We start from the raw sequence: 21202 nt of genomic DNA, 5'->3' as shown, positions 1-21202 counted from the left end.
GAATTTGTCATTTTCTGTGTTAACACATAATTCACATGTTTATGTTATCAATATTTTGTGGCACAAATAAGTAATAAATAATAATTTAAATTGATTTTATGTAATAAAGAGGTAAATTTTCATTTAATTTTATATCTACAGTTTTCTAGACAGTACTAAGGATAATGTGATGTTATTAATTAAGGTTAATTTCATAAGCTGTCTTGTAAGATTAGAAGAATCTGTGTTTTAGGCATGGAATGAACATCATTTATTTTTTTATTGTAGATGAAAATGGAGAATCATCAGAAAAGACATCAAGGTCAGAGGATGGAAATAAAGGACACCATTCCTCAGGTGACTGAGCTCTGATCTAATGTGTAGTTTTCACAGGTAGGTAACCCTTTTGCATTATATGGTGATGCCAAATTGAAGCTGATTGTCTGCATCTTTGTTATGCTTAGGTGTAAATGAAGACTGGATTCAGAATGAGAAATAGAATTCCTGACCTCATGTTCACATAGCAGGTATTTGCGTCCTTTAAAACATGACCAAGGAAAAAAAAAATCAAAATTATGCATTAATCGATAAAATATAACATTAATCAAAATAATTCTTATGTAGAAACTAGAATTGTTTGTAATTTGTTTAAATATGATTATAATTTTCATGTTAAAAGCACATACTGGTTTAAACAAAGGATTTATTATTAAAGTTTGTGTTGCAGGTTATAAATATGAAGAATTAAATATATAAAATTAAACAGAAATTCATTAGCAGTAACACTTAGGGATTCATAAGAAAATAGTACATGGTGTTTTTCTTTCTTTTATTCCTGATTAAATAAAGTAAAAAATATTGCTTTTAATTTCATTATGCATTAAAATTATATGTGTGTGAGCTATTAATGTTTTGTTATTAGATGAGATTCTAACTTTTTATATGCTAATAAATAGGTTTTCAAATTCATACTTTATTAATATATAGCCATCTGCATGAAATGAAAAGATTTGTTTGAACACCTTCTTGAATTTACCAGTAATATTCCACATTTTTTGAATTTGTAACATATTAAAATCTGTAGGAAGAAAATGGGAGAAATATTTTGTTTAACCTTACAAAATGGTAACATTACAATATTAGTGCAGCTTCATTTCTCATTTAAAAATTTTGATTAAATCGCAGCATCTGTACTTTTTAAAACAATCTGACTTAAAACTTTTCATGTTTATGAACCTTAAATATGTGTATGTGTTAGTTCTCTTTTCATCATTAACATAATTCTTCTCTTTCTTACCTTAAAAAAGGTTTGAATAATTTTTATGTGTATGTAAAATCGTAATTTTAACTGCATGTCTGTTTAAATATATCATAGTATGAGTTTCTAATTATTATTTTCTTTTTATAATAATATTATTTTACTATTTTTTTATCTGGGTTTTAAAAAAAAACTTAAAAAGAATTGCAATTATACTCAATTTTTTAATGGCTGATAAATTAACCTGCAATACTGTGATAAATTCAGTTTAAACCTATATGTGAGGGTGTCCTGAGGAACAAGTGTAAAAAATTTTTCTCCATTGTAATTGCAATATCATAGTCTATGGAGAAAATATCAAATCGTGTCTTCTTTCTTGTTTGCTGTGTCTTTTTTTTTTTTTCCTTTTTTCTTTTTCCCCTCTTCCTGGTAGTTAGAATTTCAGATCAGCTGAGTTTAATTATATAAATTTCTCTGTTTAACAGTTTTTATCTTAAATTAATTTTCAAGAACTTTTCCTTGGACACCTACATTCTTAGTTTATCTTAAGTGAAAAATTAAGACACATAAGCGCGAATTTTTCTGAAATTCCCCTAACACTTGTAGTTCGTCAGTTTAGCAGGTGTATATCTGTCATATGGTGTGACCAGCCACTGGAACATCTGTTGGTTTACTGTCTACTCTTCTTGTTTCAATATCAGGAGGCCTTAAATCACAGGTGACATCTCTTTTTTAACACTTGTGGTGAATGGAGAAGTGTTTTCTTATCTATTCTACTCAGAAATTGAATTGTTGTTTGAAATAATGAATTTTTATTATTAAAAGAATTTGCTTTTGTAAAATTTTTTTAAAAATCTTTCAGTATTAAATGTGTGTGTAAGAATATTTAATACTTCATTATGTTTTGTTTTATTACCTTTATCTTTTATTGTGAGCGAGTTTATCTATATTGTGGCTGTGAAAAGTCCTGAATATATCTGCTTTTGTTACATATTTAAATGTAAATTTTTTATGCATATTTAAACCTGCATTTTGATAAATCCTAATTCGTTTGATATTTATAGGTTGTTTTTTTTTTCCCTCCCAGTCTGACAATTACTATTGAATACTATATTTAACTAAATTGCGAACAGTATATTTTTTAACAAGTATAAAAACATTGGCTCATTGATGTCTCTGCCACGAAAATGAAAGAACTGATCAGATCTGCACATACATTGTACATGTTGCATTAGTTAAAAAAGCCTCAGATTACAAAAATATATATTTACATTTCTCTCTTCATAGAACCTAGCTCAACATTGGAATTTGTTCTTATGCATGCTTTTCTTCTAACAAACGGAGCATATATTCAGTTATAAGACAACAATTACAAAACAGAATTAGCTTGATAAGTGTTGCCATCATTTGGGAAATTATCAAATTATTCACGACTTACATTTATACTCATCATCTCTTGGACATATAAGAATTTTAAGAAAGTTTTCTAAACAATTCTGTGAAGTGAAATATTTTTAATTAATCTTTTTCTCAAGAATTTCAAAAAACAACCACTTGTATTCATTTTTTTTTTTTTAAATAGAAAGATGGAAGTTCTATTGTGAATTCCTCCATAATTTATATGTCATCTACCAGTTGCTGTGGTAGATGACATATATATTACATCAACTTATATTACTAGAATGTTCTGTATTTCATCCTGATAATTTCTTTGTATGTTTAGAAAATGAGATTTTTCAGAAAGTATTAAGGAACTTTGACATCAGAATAAAATATATTCTTAAAAAGGGGGGCACTGGTCAGAAAAATCATGCTATTTGTACAGAAAAAAAAAAAAAAAAAAAAAAAAAAAAAAAGATGTATCCAGGATTTTACAGCCACTGTATCCTGACTATATATATTATTAATTATTATTTCTTTTAAAATAGTATTATATAATTGTGATTGATACTTTCAGGAATTGTTGAAACTTTTAATGAAAGAAATAATCATTTAGAATTCTATAAAATGAGAGTAAAAAGTATGTGTGTATAATGACAGTGATTCATAGTTTTAAAATTTAATTCATAATTTTGATGCAGCAAGCTTCTATGCACATGCTATTTTAAAAGTAAAATACTGGAAAACATTAGTCTCTATAATTAATGTGTATGTGTTCTCTGTATTACATATGCACATATATTACCATAGTTACAAAGCTTATTAACTTCTCAGATTTATTTGTAAGACTGCATAGTATGCTATATAAATCATAAAAATCTAATTATTTCCTCAGATTGTTTCTCAGTAATCTGAATATTTAATTTAAAAGGAATCAGATATTTTCTGTATTCTGTAACTCTTACATTTTTCACACATACAACAGCTAAAGGTATGAAATTGTGAATAAGAAAATGAAGGTGTTACATAAGATAGATACTGGAGATAAAAGTGGATAATTTTAAATATTAATGCTTTTCTTTTAATTCTTCTCCCAGTGAATTGCAGAATTCACATTGCTATACACCATATGCTCTGATATGCTCAATTTAAAGACATCAAAGCCATAATTAAAAATAAAAACCAAAAATAAATTAATTAATTAAAGAAAAAGTACTATGATAACTACACCTCAGTTTGTTAAAATGTGGATCATTGCCTAAATTTCTTGTTAATTTTTTTCCCCTTCTCTTGCTATAATAGCCTAACTTTATTCTATTTGGTAAAACATTTAAAAAAAAAATATTTTTAGTGCTTATATTACATATACAGCATGTCCCCCCAAAAAAGGGAACACAAAAGGAAACAGTTCTAAATCTCCTGTTCTAGTTGGCTGATTGACAAATTTTAAATTGCATAGCTCTCAAACACATATTTTGACCCAAAATCTAAATTTTTCTGAAATAACATTCCATTTTCTTCCGTCCAGCATGTCAGTTGAAATAATGTGCAGGTTTGATTCTGTACCTCAAAATATCTATAAAATCATACCATCTATTTTGAAGCTACTCATGTACTACTCATTTTTTTGGGGGGGGGGCATGGTGCGCAATGAATTGGAAGTTGATCTGTCATCATTATCCTTATCTTCAGGGCACATGTTTTTATTTTATTTGGCTTATAATTCCTTGCTAAATGTAGTATTTCATCTCGATGTACTCCATCTTTGATATGATTTAAATCAAATTCCTCATCATTATAATTCGCTTCCGATAGTGGAGAAAGTGACACAGAGTTTATTGAAAACGAAAAAATTTCAATTGACAAATTAGTCAGTATTCTCGACACAGCAATTATAGGACTTGAACAGCGGAACTTTGTAACTGATCAAGAAATTATGTCTGTTTATAGAATTAAAGAGAAAGTATTATCACATAAAACGAAGCAACTTAAACAACTTACATTGAAAGAATTGTTTAATAAAGTAAACAAATAAATATTAAGCTTTTTTTTTTTTTTTTTTTTGTAAATTTTGATACCCTTTAGATCATAATTGTTCTTTATTTCATAAATTATGGTTTCATATTTTTAATTTTATAATTTCTGCATGCCATCTTGCCAGATTTAAACTGATGATCTATAATCCGGAAAAATCGATAATCTGGAATCGCCGAAGTCCCGACGAGTCCGGATTAACGACTTTTGACTGTACTTTCTGATAATCTGCACGATTTCAACGATGCATACAGTGTCATCTATTTATTTATTTATTTTTTTTTACAGTGAAGGCACATGCTGTTTTGGAGGTATTTATATCAATTGATGGTTGTATTTAGGGAAAATGCCAGTTCTTTGCAGAAATTCACTTTCTTTTACCTAGTAATAAATAAAGCTAATAATTTTTGTAAACGAGATATGGCTATCTTCAAACCATTTTTCAACTAGCAGTCTAATACTTTGCGTGCAATTTTTCCCATTGTATTTCTTTAAAATTCAGTAATTTAAGAAGTACAATTTCATACAACAAAAATTTTTATATTATTTATTATTGGGCAAAATGGCATATTTCTGAAAATTGCAAAAGCTTCTTATCATCAGCGAGTAAAGTGCATAGTCCCAATATGATTTTTCATAACCAAAGCAAGTGTCTAAATGCAAAAAGAAATACTAATCAGAAAAATTACCATTGAATTACATTAAGTACATGCATGCCTGAATTGCCACATATATACTTTTTGCCAATATGTTATGATGGCTTATGAATACGTTTTGTGGCTTTTGAGTAGGGGTAAAGATAATCAAAATGGACTGTATTTCTAAAGCAAAGGCTAATTAAAATGTGCAAATTTAAAAGCATGCCTTTTCATGCTGCAAATGAATAAATTTATGAATTTTAAACAATTTTAGCAGCTCTTTTATCCTTATCTTTTTAGCAAATAATAGTATTTTAATAGCAAACGTTTAATACATTTAGGTGAAGCGACAATGTGAAAAACTTCCTCAAACTATCTGTAGGTAAAATGGAAGTTAATAAAATTTCTACTTTGAAATTCATCATCAATAATTTTTAAAAAAACGTGAATTTAATGTTTTTAAAATTGAAAAATTTAAAACATCATGCTAGTAAAACCAATTTGTTAAATTTTGTTGAAAATTAAGTTGAATGAAAAATAAATTTTAAGTGAAATGTACCTAAACAATGCAAAATGGATTAATGGTCAGATTTGTCATTTTTAATCCTGTGACAATTTTGAAATCATCACCAAACACTTTTAGTATTTAAACATAGTTGCAAAATTCTTAGGTATTCCAATTTTGAAGATGTGTGTGAAAAATATTTACTTTAAAATGATGCGCAAATTTTTATAGCCTGTAATTCAATTTTTTTTAGTTATTTAAAATTAAAAAAAATGTTAAATTAAATCAGGAAGAAATATATGAATTTTTGGCTTATCTTAAATTTCATAGCTAAACTTTTGAGTGCTAATTAAAAAAAAAAAAAAAAAAAAAAAAAAAAAAAAAAAACTCATTGTGCAGTTTTTACAATTGTGCATTTTAGCAAAATTTGAAATTTAGAATTAAAATATGGAAAAAGTCGACATGTTAAATCCTAAAATTCTGTTTTTTTTTTTTTTTTTTTTTTTTTTTTTTTTTTTTTTTTTTTTAGTAGAGCAGTACTATACATAAATCCAATACATGTACCAAATCATGCTTTGAAGTCATGAAAAATGCACTTGAATTTAATCGATTAGCTAAGTAGTGCAGGAAATACAGAACTGCCCCCTTTTTTTGACTCGCTCTGTGCTAAATTACACAATAAAATAGGTTCTTCCCATATAGAAAATTGGATGTAATTAAATATTCAAAATAATCATTGTATATGAACAAGAATTAATTTTAGGGGCAGTGTTAGCTATTTGAGTAAAATGTTAAGAGCTATGTTTAAGTTTCAAATTTAACCAGAGAAATGTCCGATTTAAAAAAAAAAAAATTAAAAAAAAAAAAAAAGTGTTGCCACTCGACAAAGCATGAGATATTTATTTGTCTTTCAAATTTGATTAACAGTAGTCTAATGCATATTTTTAATTTTTAAATGTCCAGATGACAGTATTAAAAAAATAGTAGTTGGCTTTTTTTAACATTAGTAAGGTAAGGTATTGTTTAATTCGGAGCATATTAGGTTTTGAAGTTCCTTGTTTGTTAGTGAAGTAACATATCTTAATGTAGGAATAGCTGCCAGATGATAGTTGTTGGCCTTGGCGAGTAAACAGAAGTTACCTGTGAAGATATCCTGTTGGCATCTATAATAGAGGTGGGCTCTAATGACACATTTTGTGTATCTCCACCTTCTCCATGAAAAAAAAATATATATATTTTTTTCTGGTTTGCCTACACATTCAATGTATATATTATTAAACACATCAACATCCTTTATTTTTCAGTGCAAACTTACAAAACTTTCATTATATGTTTTAAAAAAATATGTTTATATATATTTTGGGTCCGTGACACTTAGCCGATGGGACACTTAACCGACAGGACATTTAGCCTACACAGACATATAGCCGACACGACATTTAGCTGACACGACATTTAGCTGACACGGACACTTAGCCGACTGGTCATTTAGCCGACAAGGACACTTAGCCGACAGGTTATTTAACCGACACGAACAGTTAGCCGACAGGACTGTTAGCCAACAAGGACACTTAGCTAACAGGACATTTAGCCGACACAAAGAGTTACCATCAGGACATTTAGCTACGGGACACTTAACAGTCAAGACATTAGTCAAGAGGACACTAAGCCGACAGTGACGTGTAGCTGACACGTACCCAATAATTATTTAAACTTACTATCAATTACAAAATTTCTCGACTTATCCATAAGTTCAATATTTAAGTTATTTCTTTTTCACCTATATTCATTCAGTAAAATTCATTTTTCGATTCTTAAAGGTCTCATATGTGCTTTTAATTCTTGTGTAATTTAGCATTGTTTGATATGTATCGTGCTGTTTGGTGTATATTGGCCAAATTGAAAAAGTGCCGAAATTTCTCGTCGGGGAATATGAATTATATTTCGAAAGGAAAACAGAAATTTTTTTACCTAAGTACGGTGGCCACTTAATTTACATTTTAATATGATCTTCAAAAATTATCTGTAAAGCTTCTTCATTTAATCAACTGGGTTCTTTTGAACACCTTCACATCATTAATAATTTTTCTTATTTACTTAATGACATTAATTTTCCATTCTCGCTCTTCTAAATGCTTTCACATCTGTAATACCTTTACGTTTCACACCCACCAGCAGCTGAGCGCTAACGTCGCTGAACACTGGTAGTTCAGTCCAAGGTTCGAATCCTGTGAACGCGCTGGCTGCATGGGTGTTTTCGTGGTTTTCCCTATGTGTAACGTGTATACGAGCCAGTTTCCCTTAGAAAGTCCTCCATGAAGGTATTCCTGCCTTAAGGCAGATAGCCCTTGAGTGCTTTGTCGTAATCTAACAAACCAAACCAACCTTTACGTTTCATTACTATTTAACTCATCACATCACGTTACATTCTTTCCCTTACAAAAGCATTTGGCTTCTCCCACTAATGAAATCCTTTCCCTGTCATGAAAAATCTGAATAATGCAATAAGAATTATTGTTATTCTTGAATTATACTTTTTTATAGAAACATATGGTAGTAAGGGTTAGTTTAGCAAATATATTTTATTTTGTTATTAAAAACAATTTATAAAAGTGAATTTTTGAGACAAGCAAAGGTATACATTTTTTGTGAATAATTTTGCTGTTCATGCTGTTCATGCCATCATTCTTGAGATAGAAATTCTGTAACATTTCGTTGACCACGCCTCTCACTTAAAATACTTACTTAGGTTAATGTTTACAGCACTAAATTGGTCCATAATATTTAATTTAGAAGTAAAATATTCTTTAAGGTTTTGTTTTATTCATAATTGAAGCTGCAGAAGAAGGGGGCCACAAACCAAGTAGACGGAGCAAAGCATCACATCCTGAAAAGTCACCGTAATGTGGTGCCATTTATCGATGCTGGATTTAACTAGATTAGTCATGTAAATACATAATATTATGTACTATTTTTTGAAAGTTGCGATGTGTAACTTTCAATATAATATCTTATATTAATGTCTTTCTTATTAAATATAACTTTTCTCAATATCTGTTAAAAATGTATTTTCATTTCATTTTTCATAATTTTTTTTTTTTTTTTTTTTTTCCCTCTTTCATTCCTTCTCTCCTCTCTTGTTTTCGGTTTAGCTACATAGTAATGGGAAAATTTTTGGTGTCCATTTTTCTGAATGCATTTATAAAGTTTTAGCCTAAAAAGGCAATTTTCATTGGAAGAGACTCGCTATATATTACATAAAACGGTCACCCTATTTCTGTTAGGTTCAGCAGAGGCCGAGCTTTAAAGTCATAAACCCTAGCGGTTCGGTCCGAATTTCGAACCCTGCAAACAGACAGGCTACATGGGTGTTTTTGTGGTTTTCCCCATGTGTAACATGTATACGAGCCACTTTTCATTAGAACGTCCTCCTCAATGGCATCCCTCCCTTTGGCCAGACAGCCCTTTGGCTTTGCTGTAATTACATAAACAAAACCTACTTCTGTTAGGTGGCTGCAGACTTGGTTTGTGGCCCTCTCCTTCTGCAGCTTCAGTTATGAATCAAACAAGACCTTAAAGAATATTTTACTTCTAAATTAAACATTATGCACCAATTTAGTGCTGTAAACATTAACCTAAGTATTTTAAGCGAGAGGCATGCCCAATAAAAGGTTACAGAATTTTATCTCAAAAATGGTGACATGAACTCCAAATTATACAGGTAACAAATAATTTATACCTTTGCTTGTCTTAAAAATATTCACTTTTTTAAATTGTTTTTAATAACAAAATAAAATATATTTGCTAAACTAACCCTTACTACCATATGTTTCTATAAAAAAGTATAATTCAAGAATAACAATAATTTTTATTGCATTATTCAGATTATTCGTGACAGAGAAAGGAAATTTCATTAGTGTGAGGAACCAAACGATTTTGTAAGGGAAAGAATGTAACATGATGTGATGAGTAAAATAGTAATGGAACTTAAGGTATTAGAAATTTAAAAGCATTTGGAGGAGCGAGATTGGAAAATTAATATCATTAAGTGAACAAGAAAAATTACTAATGATGTGAAAGTGTTCTAAAGAATCCAGTTGATTAAATGAAGAAGCTTTACAGATAATTTTTGAAGATCATATTAAAATGTAATTAAGTGACCTCCATACTTAGCTAAAAAATTATTTTTTCCTTTCGAAATTTAATTCTTATTCCCTGACGAGAAATTTCAGCGTTTTTTCAATTTAGCCAATATACACGAAACGGCACGATAAATATCAAACAATGCTAAATTAACATAATAATTCAAAGAACAAATGAGATCTTTAAGAATCGAAAAGTGAATTTTACTGATAGTGAAAAAAGTAACTTAAATATTGAACTTATGGAGAAGTCAAGAAATTTTGTAATTGATAGTAAGTTTGAATAATTATCGGGTACGTGTTAGCTAAACGTCACTGTCAGCTTAGTGTCCTGTTGACTAAATGCCTTGAAAGTTAAATTTCTCAATGCCAAATGTCCTGACGGCTAACTCTCTGTGTCGGCCAAATGTTCTGTTTGCTAAATGTTGTGTCGGCTAAGTGTCCCTGTCGGCTAAATGTCCTGTAGGCTAAGTATCCGTGTCGGTTAAATGTCCTGTTGGCTGAGTGTCCGTGCTGGCTCAATGTCCTGTCGGCTAAATGTCTTGTAGGTTAAGTGTTCGCGACCGATATATTTTTATACTGAAGCTTTGATTTTTATAATGTGGCACTGAAGTATGAATGTTTTACTATATGGAATATGACAACATATTTTTTATTTAAATTAAAGAATCATTCAAGGCATTCTAAAATGTAAATGAGTTGAAATTCTGTAGCTAACTACTTAATATTGAATAGAATCGTGCCCCTGTGTAGTAAATATGAGCATATTAAATTCATTAGTCTGTTATCTGGTAATGGATTATAGCAAAGCATGCATGATATAAGAGGTGTGCCTTTGTGGAGAACTTTATAAGGGAAACGAGTACATACTTATGTTACATATGGGAAAAGCCATGAGTATTCTCATGTAACCAGCTTGCTCACTGAAATGTGAATCATGGTCAAATTACCAATGGTTTTTACTCCTTGGGTGCTGGTGGGGTAACTAAATTGTATATAAAAAATAACATTACTTCTGAGCATATCGTAATCATTTAAAATAAAAGTTGATTTTTGAGAACTTGAATGACTCCAAGTGTACTAACAAGCTGAAATGACAAGATTAATAACTAAACGTTAGAGTAAGAAATAAATTCTCTGTTATTTAAGGGAAAAAACTTCACTAATTTATTTTAAATTACAGAATATTTGACTTTTTGTGAAGAGGTAATAAAAGTCCTATTTTCTTGAAGCTCATGAGTGTCAAAATACCAGAAATGTCATAAAACGTTTTAATTTTATTCAGGCCTCCATTTTCAATATTTATAATAGTTTATTATATTCAATTGAAACAAACTTTTGTTTAGCCATCTGTAGTTTAGCTTGTTCACATGAAAAAATACAGATGAAAATGATAGAAATGGATTTTCAGGAATACAAACTTTAAAATTTATAGATTAATGATTGATCTTCATGAAGTTGTGTCTATAAATTATTATATTTAAAACTGGAGGAGGAGGAGGAAAATAGGGATGCACAATCTGTTCATGAACTTTGAGCAAATAGAAATTTAACAGAATGGGGTGGCAGCTACTTCAAGAGCTCTTGTTGGAAGTATGCCAGAAAAGTTAGTTGCCATTTTAGAGGAGAAGGGAATGTTTCTACTCTTTTGTTAAAAGTAAATTTAATTCTGATCATTTCCAAATGTTTGAATATTTTTTATTCCTGAATTTTAGTGTTAGTTTTATAAGAAAATTTAGTTTGGAAAATCTCAGAACTACAGTTGAAAGACATCAGTCCTGGGAGTTAGCTTTCTTTTCAGTTGATTCCCCAATCCCAATTCTCATTTGATTCTTTTCACTCCACACTCGAAGTCTTATTCGTCAAGATTATTGTTAATTATTGCTTTAAGGTACTATTGATTTGATTTCATAAAAGCATTTTTACAGAGCATACTAGCTTATTGGGGGGGGGAAGTGTGTGTGCGTATATATATATAATATGTACAGACATATATGTTATATCTGTATATATATGTGTGTGTGTATATGTATATAAAGATCAAGTTCAAAAGGAATAGAAATCTTAATTATCCTATTTGAGGAAAAATGTGTATATATATATAAACAGGTTGCTAACTAATGTCCAGTACCACCTGTTTAGCTGCTGAATGTCTGCAGCTATAGTCATAAAATTGGTGTCTAGGTATAGTAAATGGCTATGCGGAACTAGATGAGACCACTTACAGCGCCACCTGATGGAAGGCAGTCGACTGAGTCTTCCTATCTTGAAAACAGTGACAAGATAGGAGGAAAGAATGAATTAGAGTTCGAGCATCATTGGTTTAGCACAAACAGACACTTTGTGGATATGAATACTATGAATGTTTGTTTCTTCATGATCAGTGAAATTCACATCATAAAACTGGAATGAAAAGATTATCATTCACATGAAAAACAAGCCCACATCACAGGACAGTGGTATCGCAGGTAATTTACAGTCAAGAGGATTGTGGTGCAAATTCTGTCGGTTGTATCCTTGTACTGATTGTCTTTATAAATAGGGTAGATAATATGCAGATCATGTACAATCGTGTCATAAAACACATCAGTTTGGCGCAACTTGAGTGTGGTGTACGAAATTTTTGCGTTATATTATTAGTGTATGGAATATCACACCTTCTCACCTGAGACAGGTATAAGAGAGATATCTGCTCTGGGTTGTATCCTGAAGCTCATGGTAATGGAGCGATTTTCAAAAAATGATTATTGCGAGATGGTGCTGTTACCAGTGAAGCATATCCGAGCGAGGAATTCAGAAAACAAATAATCGTGTAAGGTGGTTTCGAAGAGTGGCCTCCATAGCCCCGTTCACAAGAGCAGATTCGACCAGCAGCGAAAACCGGTTCTTCCAACGTGTCCCATTCACGTGGCAAACAAGCATTAACTGCCTCTCAGAATTGGATGAATTTTCCTACCTCTCCAGAGCAGGGAAAATGGGGAGATTTTCCATACTGCATTGCGCGATTTGGCCGTTCACTTAATTGTAACAAACAAACATGACTGAAGTGCAACTGACTGCTCACTGGACTGTCAGCGAAACAATCGCTGTGATAGATATCTGGGGATGCGATATCATCGGAAAAAATTAGATGAAACCGTACAAAATACGTACAGACAAGATGCTACCATTCAAATTAAAACTAAAGGCACGCATATCGGCTTCAACTCGACCAGAGGACTCGGTACCTTTTGAATGATTTTTTTTTTTTTTTTTTCTTTTTTTTTATTTAAAAACCTTCAGCGACTTTTTCTGAATATTATTAAATGGTTTTGTAAGACAAAATGATTTTAAACTGAAAAAATCTTTTTGCCAGTAATTTTTTTTTTAATTAAAATTTTTGGAAGAAATGTTTAATAATTAAAATGTCTTTTTTCTCCTACAATTTTTAATGTTTTTCCTTGAATTTTTCTTATTGTATTTATTATAGTGTTCTTAATAATCCTTAAAGGTCTATTTTACAAATAATGAATTGTTTTTATGTAAAAACTTTGAAACAAATATGATCTCAATCACATTTTCACTTCAAGTAATTTTTTCAATATTTTGCAAAACCCATTCTTGTATCTAAAAAGTATATAACAGAATTGGTTAAAGCAGTAAAAATTTTAAACAATTTAGACCATATCAATATAAGTTTTAGGACCTTAAGTGAAAGGATTAATTGAAAAAATGCAAACTAAGAAAACACAGTTTAAAGAATATAAACCGTCTGAATGATCATAAAATCATTTCAAATTTCTAAAAAATTTTATTACTGGATTTCGATACATATAATTTTAATATATGAATTAATTATAATAATATATTTTCTAAAACAATCAATAATTAAAAATTTATAATTAATATTAATAATATTGATTTGTCATTTTATTCACTTTTTCAAAAAGCAAAGTTTGAAATTTTAACAGCCACAAAACATTTTATTTAAAACCGTTCAGCAGCATAGGTGATTTATTTTCTTCTTTTAACCATTTGATCTTGTACATAAATTGCATTTAAATTAATTTAGGTGTATTTTCAGTAATTAAAGAGTTAATGGTGCTCCGATGGCATTCTATAGCAATAGTAAATGATGTCAAAAAAGATGTAAGCAAACGTTGGAAATCCGTTTGTTCGTTTTGCGTTTGTGACATCATTGCTCGCAGTGGCTTATGGGTTAAGGCAGGGATGGGCAAACTACGACAGGCCGGAAGGTTCTATCTGGCCCGCGGTTAGAATTTTAACTTGGCGGTCCGAGGCAAATTAAAAGAAATACATATTTATATATTACATATCCATATTCTTTTCAAAAAAGCCATAGGGCAATGTAAAGTCTGCCAGGAGGGTCGGGGTGCATCTCTCATATCATCATCATCCATCTCCTTTTCTACTTTGTTTAAATATTATTTTTTCTTCCAAAGGACTGATGATATATTTACTTTTTCTATTTTTGTTCTACAAAACGTATATCGACAGAGATAGCAAGCACAATGGCTTTCAATCGGTAAAGTATAAAAAGCGAAAGTTCTTGGTTAGTTATAGCCGTAGATTGGTGCCAACAAGCGTTATCTCTTTTTCGAGGAGCAGACATATGTGAATCCAATCTAGGTGAATTAGACCTCACATGTGGCAGACTGCGCATTTTAAGCTCCAGCCAGCAGCTTTTTCTTTTGGCGTGGGTTCTAATATGGAAAGATTGCAGGCATATAGCATCATTGTGAATGGTGTTGAAATTATTAAAAGTGTGTTACTGTGTACTACACTGTGTTATACATCAAGATGCACTGTGTAAATCTGCATTGAATATGAAAATGCTTGATGCAGTTTGAAGTTTGTAAATACTTTTCGATCTCGTGGGCTTACTCACAGGCGATTTAGAAATTTTCTTCAGTCCATGCATTCTGAATACTCAGATGTACTGTATTGCACGAAAATAAGGTGGCTTAGTGCAGGATGTGTTTTTGAGGGAGTTTGGCAGCTGAAAGGCGACATTGTGTCGTTCTGCCTTGTGTTCTGTGGAATGCGAAATGTTAGAAGATACAGAATGGCTTTCGGACTTTACATTTTTCACAGATCTTCTTTGTCATATGAGCAACTTGAATGTCAAGATGCAAGGGAAAAATCAATTTATCAACGATATCTGGGCCCATCTCAAAGCTTTTAAACTAAAACTTTAAGTTTGCTGAGCAGCTAGCCAAGAACAACTTGTGTCATTTCCTAAGGTTAAATTAAATACCCTCAGTAAATGAAGAGAAGCTTAAGAATTATGAAGATGGCTTGAAAAAAAACTGCATTTTGAGTTCGAACGCAGATTTCAAGATTTCAGTGCCATTCAAACAGAACTGGATATTTTTACTATGCCTTTCAATGTAAATTGTGAAGCAGTGAGGTCAGGTTTGCAGCTTGAATTAATTGAGTTGCAATCTAACAATCATCTAAATATGCCAAATTTTACAAATCATTATCAAAAGTGAGTTTCCCAAATTTAATATCTCACGCCCAGAAAATTAAAGTTATGTTTGCTTCATCTTATATATGTGAACAAGTGTTTTCAACTATGAACCTTAAAAAGAATTATTTTAGAAGTAGACCGGCAGATAAGCATTTAGCCTCATTTCTTATAATCCGTGCATCTCACTTTGAACCTCAATATAAGGAACTTTTAAAAATGTAAGGGATGGATGATGATGTGCATCTGAACTGGTTCTGAACGCGAAACTGCATCATATACCCGTTTCTCCCAAATAGAAACGGTAGCTGTGTGAAAGAGTGTTGCATGTGAATGGGGCTCATATTCACCTGACCAGCCTCCAATGGACTTTTGTCTGTGAGGATACCTCAAACAGCAGATGTATGTGACCCCTTCGCAAACATTGCAGGACCTTCCACCTATTAATAATGCATGCACACATAAAATTCTGACAGAGGTCAAGATGTGCATTGCAGCTGATGGAAAAGACCCTAAACATCAAAAAGATATCTTGCGATAACTAATATTCATGTCCATGAGGTGTCTTTTTGTACCCAATTGATGAAGCTCTACAACTTTACAACACTATTTTTATTTCTGTCTCATACCGTTTTTGGGATAGGAATGCTAACTCCACCGCTTTCCACTAGGTCAGGGTTTCTTAAAATTTTTTTCAGTTGCAAACTTCAGAACCCATAAATATTGTGCAAATCCAACACACACACATGAGTGAAACTGTCAATTTTTTCACTTGTTCTCTAATATACTATTGCAATTTTAGGTCATTAACTTTAATTTCTAATTTTAAGATATAGAACGATGTGAAAATTTTAAGTAAGTAACAGACGAAATGACAGCGTCACATGCAAAGCAAGGAAAATGAACTTTTATATTATAAAAAGAATGCATCGAAACATTTTTTTTCTTTGTCTGTGTTGTTTTATCTTCATCTATTTTCAGATACATTGTGTAAAAATATTTGGTAATTACAAAATTATTATAATAAGTTAAAGAAATATCAAAACTGCTAAAATTTTTGGTGACCCCCTGCTGCAGGTCACGACCGACAGTTTGAGAAATCCTACACTAGGTGATGCTGTAAGCAGTCTCATCTAATACAGCATAGCCACTTTACTTAATATGTATAATAAAAGTATGAAAGAAACTGGCTAGTATTTAATTACTTGTGAGATTTCATGCAGCCAACCCATTCATTGAGAAAATATAACCCAGGACAATGTTTCGCAATTTTTTTAAAAGCCTTTCAATTTCTTTTTCTTAAATAAACAGATTGATTGCTAAATTAATATAATGAAATTAAGTTGTTTTTCCTTATAAAAGTCACTTATACGGTCTTCCCATCTTCATATAAATGAATCTACTAATATACCAAATTCATTATTAATGTTCATTTTTAAATAACCCAATAAAAATAACTTATTGTAACCAAAAAATCATTTCTCCGATTTATATGCATTTCACTGTATGAAATGGAATTTATTTATTTGCGATTTTACAAAGTTTCCTTTTCAAAACCATAAATGAATAAATTTGTCTTTTCTAAAAAAAAGATAAAATGGCTTTAAGGTAGTTTTATAACTTTTTCCACATAGTATCGAGATTCCTCCCTCCAATGGCCAGACACTTTGTTAGTTAAACATTCATTAGAAATAGTCAGTCATTTAGCCATCTCGTCATTGAGAAGAATGCCGACAGGCAAACGAATTACACCTACCAAAGAAGATAATTCTATCCCATGAGACAGATCCTAAGGTCATATACAGTCACAATGAAGACCTTATAGACATACCAACATCCATGCCAGCTGACTGTATTGAGATTTTATGATGCATTTTTTTTGTTAGAAACTTGAAAATTATCAGTAACATTCTGAAATGTACAATTTTGTATAATGAATATTTATTGTGGACAAATAAATACAAATATATATAGTATCTCTAAACTGGTATCTTTAATGTGCAGTTTTTGTCAAATGTTGTAGGCAAACCAGATATTTTCGAAACTACAGTTTTCATTACATAAATTCACTTTGGTTGGGTAAAATCAATATTTTTCATAGTTTCTTTAACCGAAAAGAAAATCTATTTTCTTTCCTCTAACGTATTATTGTATTCTAATATATAGTTTAGAATTTTAACATAGTGTTAATAATTTTTATTTTGCAGTATGCTTGGATGTTTCCTGTTCTACTGAAGATTGGACCATATATGCAGGTGAAAAATTAATCATCTCTTGTGAAATGTATGATAACAGCTGTCAGTGCAGTAGTTCATAAAGTAAATGATCATGTAACCATTTTTCAGTTATTTATGTAAAATGACTGTTCACATTTCAAAATATTTGTTTACAATAAAAATGTCCATCTGTGGTTACGAGCAGTTTTTCCCCTTTAGACATATCATTCATTTTGCTCCACATACTTCTTTGATGTGATTCTACAAAAAATAGATAAGAAAAAAGTTAAAATCAACATTGTTTTGAAAAAACAAGAAGTTATAAAAAAATGTAAGATTAGCTATTACATGATAAAAGCAGAGTAAAGAGTATACTGACACTACGTATCTGAATTGCACCTTCCAAAATTTAATTATATTTGTATAATACAAAGATTTAGGATAATATTGAAATAATATAGCACTTTACCTTCTGTTTATCTGCAGTTCAGTAAAATGATAAACATACAAATCTATCTGCAAATAGTCAATTCTTTCGCAGACAGACAGGTACTTCCAGCAGTGATTTGGAAGTGAAATATCTCCAAAGTGGAGGTAATAAAAAGCTTAAAAATGCATACACTAGGGCCAGGACATTTTTTGTTTTTAACCCTGAAACATATTTTCACCCTATCTGAAACCAAAAATGTATTCACCTGGGCTTTCTCACTTGTCTTTAATCTCCAGTAGCAATATTAAACATGCACGGCATTATTTTGCATTTCATGTACTTAAATATTGACTGTACCTGAACAAAGGTTATTGATAATGCAAGTTACTGTGGGTCTAAGAGATTTTTTCTATACATCCCATTCTAGCTAGTGGAACTTTAAATTTTATTTTTTGTGTGAAAAAGTTTGCATTTTGTGTAACAACTTAGACAGGGTTCGTAGTGGTCCTTATAAGTGCTTATAAGTCCTTATATTTGAAAATAAAATATAAAGGCCCTTATAGGTGCTTACTTTTACTTTAAAGCCCTTATTTTTTTGTTTTTAGTGCTTATTTTTTGCTTTTAGTGCTTTTTTTTAAATGAACGTGCAATTTTTCTCCGTACCAAAGCCGAAACTAAATAAACAACTTTTCTTCCTAATATGGAATGTCAGATTGTGAATCGTACTCCCGGAAATAGCTTTTCCCCCTTTCTCTGCATTAACATAACCTTTGGTGTGCGCAGAGAGTACAGACAGGTGCCCGTCGTTCTGTTGGTCAAAGAATTGCGAAAGCAGTAGAAAATTCTGGTACATTTGGCATTCTTTTCCTCCTACCCAAATACTACACACGTTTGAATTTCTATCAAGATCTTAATAATTTGCATTCTCGTTCCGCTTGGTCAGTTCATATTCGATTTTATTATGATATTATGATTGTTATGCTTATATTATGAGCATATGTATGAATGTTTATAATAACATAGTTGCAGTAACTGCTGAAGTATAGTAAACTTCCAAAAATGGTTGTGTTTTAACACAGATTAGCTTTCCAATTAATAATATTCGGAATGACGTAAATAAAGGGAAAGTAATCGAATAGTCAAAATAATTTCATTTTTTTTGGCCGATACATTATACAGTACGTAGGTTGGGAGGTTCTCCCCTTTCTCCGCAAAATCACGAATATTGAAACTGTTACAGTTCGTTGCAAAACAAGCAATGGAATTTTTTTTTTTTTTTTTTTTATCAGTCACTTTCTAATCTGGATTGAATAAGACTAAAAGTTTTGCGGTCTACCAACCCAAGCGAAGAATGATTCTATTCCGGAAATTTAACGGAGTCTGTTGAAAATTAGAATGAAAAACACACCAAGTCTCTTTCTTTTCCTTGATTTAGTTCTTTATTCTCCCAATATCGGCAGCTGTTGAATCCGATTGCGTAATATCATGTAGGGAAGAATTACGGCGCACATATTGCACAATAACGTTTGCGATATTTTGCAGAGATAATTAATTTTGATGTTCGGTCCGAGATTTGTTTATGAACACTTAAAAGAGTTTTACTGTGCTTGCTAAGCAGAATATTTTTCTGTTCCGTTGGTTTGTTTTTATATGATGCACATATCAAAATGACAAAAGCATTTATTTAGCGGAAAAATCTAAAGAACGGCTACAGTCTATCCCCCCTCCGCTCCTCTTTTTCAAGTTACGCTCGACTGTCCGAATATTCGCCAATTTTCAAGTATGCGGGTAGTTAAGCTTTTACTGTTAAAGGATGACTGCATGAAGCAAATTTCTGTCTTCTGATTTCAGAAATGTTCCTCTTTTTTTACTTAAATTACTTTGCTTGCAATATCTGTTAAGGGAAAACTGATATACGATGAAAATTTAGAAAATGTTCAGAATTTAGATTTAAATTAGTTAAATATCAATATGAGTGGAAAAATAAATTGCATTTATGATTAAGTTCCAAGCGAATAGAATAAATATGCCTTATTATTATTTATTTCCTCTATTTTGAACTGAAATTCTATCATTAAATCTTGTAATATAGTTTAGTTTTGCATAGTTTTTTTTTCTCTTATTGTAAACTAGTTCTGTAAATTGAACTGTTATTTAAAATATAAAAAAAGTAATTATTTTCCATGGTTGAGGTTCCCCCTTTCTCTGCCCATGCTTATTCTCTCTTAATAAATACTTCATTTCTCATATTTTAAATTACGAGTCTAATTTTTGAAGTTATGCAGTTGTGTATAATGTAATTAGATAGGTGCTTATTTTTTGAACTAAAATGTGGCTATGAATTCTGTTAGAATATACACCATATTTCATTGCATAATATTACCCCTACCCTTTTATTGCCAGGTTCTTAAAATTTTAAAAATATTCATAGCACATTCAGAGAGTGAGCTCCTCTAAATTTTAAAATGGCTCCGTCCAAGTAATTTGTTTGTAAATTGTTTTTGCTTTATTAAAAATGACAAACCCTCACAAACTACATGTGACGGTCACATAAAACCTATCCCTCCTAACTGCTGAACTTTATCTTAACCTCATACAAGAACCAGCCAATAGTAATGAAGCAAATACAAACTAGCATTTGCTGAGTCAGCTGCACATTCACTTTCCCTAATTATAGTTTGTTTTTGAGGCATAAGGAGTAGTAAAGGTAAGATCAGGCAAGATTCAAGTTATGGGGAAGTAGTAATAAAGATAGATTTTGTAATGTTAATATTATTATGTATTCTATTTGTAAGTTTCTTTTAAAGAAATAATACTGCAAATGTTAATTGTAGTTTATCCATAACTATTTTTCATTTTTGTTCTTTCTGTAACAGTGACTCTCAGAAATTACTTGCATAATTTTCTGCTCTTAATTTTCGGATGATAAAATTAGGAGAGGAAAAAAAGAAGGGGGAGATATGGTATTAGATTTAAGTATAACATTACTGTAACGTGTTTGACACACCAAAAAAAAAAAAAAAATGAACTTTTTCTGAAATGGTATGCCTCAAAGAATGCATTAATACCAAACTTTGTAATAATCATACAAGCCATTTTCAAGATATTTACATTTAAAACTTGGTGCTAGTTTTTAAATTAGAGTAAAGG

At 30.7% G+C, this 21202-nt stretch overlaps 2 protein-coding genes across 7 annotated transcripts in view; one reads left to right on the top strand and one right to left on the bottom strand.

Annotated features, from left to right (window-relative positions):
- The window catches only part of LOC118198046 (luc7-like protein 3), a 56697-nt gene extending 38881 nt beyond the window's left edge, over window positions 1-17816 (top strand). The window contains exons 9-11 of one of the 2 annotated variants that reach the window (XR_004759693.2): window positions 268-372; window positions 6884-6968; window positions 17614-17816. Coding sequence is in view for 1 of the 2 variants with exons in the window: in XM_035369635.2 (XP_035225526.1) it covers window positions 268-344 (77 nt within the window). In the remaining variant the exon portion in view is untranslated. The remainder of the gene's footprint in view (window positions 1-267; window positions 373-6883; window positions 6969-17613) is intronic. The other variant, XM_035369635.2, reaches the window with a different exon arrangement.
- Window positions 17740-21202, bottom strand: part of l(2)k14505 (ATP synthase mitochondrial F1 complex assembly factor 2 homolog l(2)k14505) — a 63736-nt gene continuing 60273 nt past the window's right edge. For all 5 annotated transcript variants that reach the window (XM_085819561.1, XM_085819562.1, XM_085819557.1 and 2 more), the window contains one exon: window positions 17740-17883. In XM_085819561.1, the coding sequence (XP_085675687.1) occupies window positions 17851-17883 (33 nt within the window). In that variant the 3' untranslated portion in view covers window positions 17740-17850. The remainder of the gene's footprint in view (window positions 17884-21202) is intronic.

Source organism: Stegodyphus dumicola, chromosome 6, assembly GCF_044657685.1.
Source record: "Stegodyphus dumicola isolate Sdum_Otavi_A_Nest chromosome 6, ASM4465768v1".
Lineage (NCBI taxonomy): Eukaryota > Metazoa > Arthropoda > Arachnida > Araneae > Eresidae > Stegodyphus > Stegodyphus dumicola.
The sequence above is the reverse complement of the archived record's forward strand: the minus strand, read 5'-3'. Positions and strand labels throughout refer to the sequence as shown.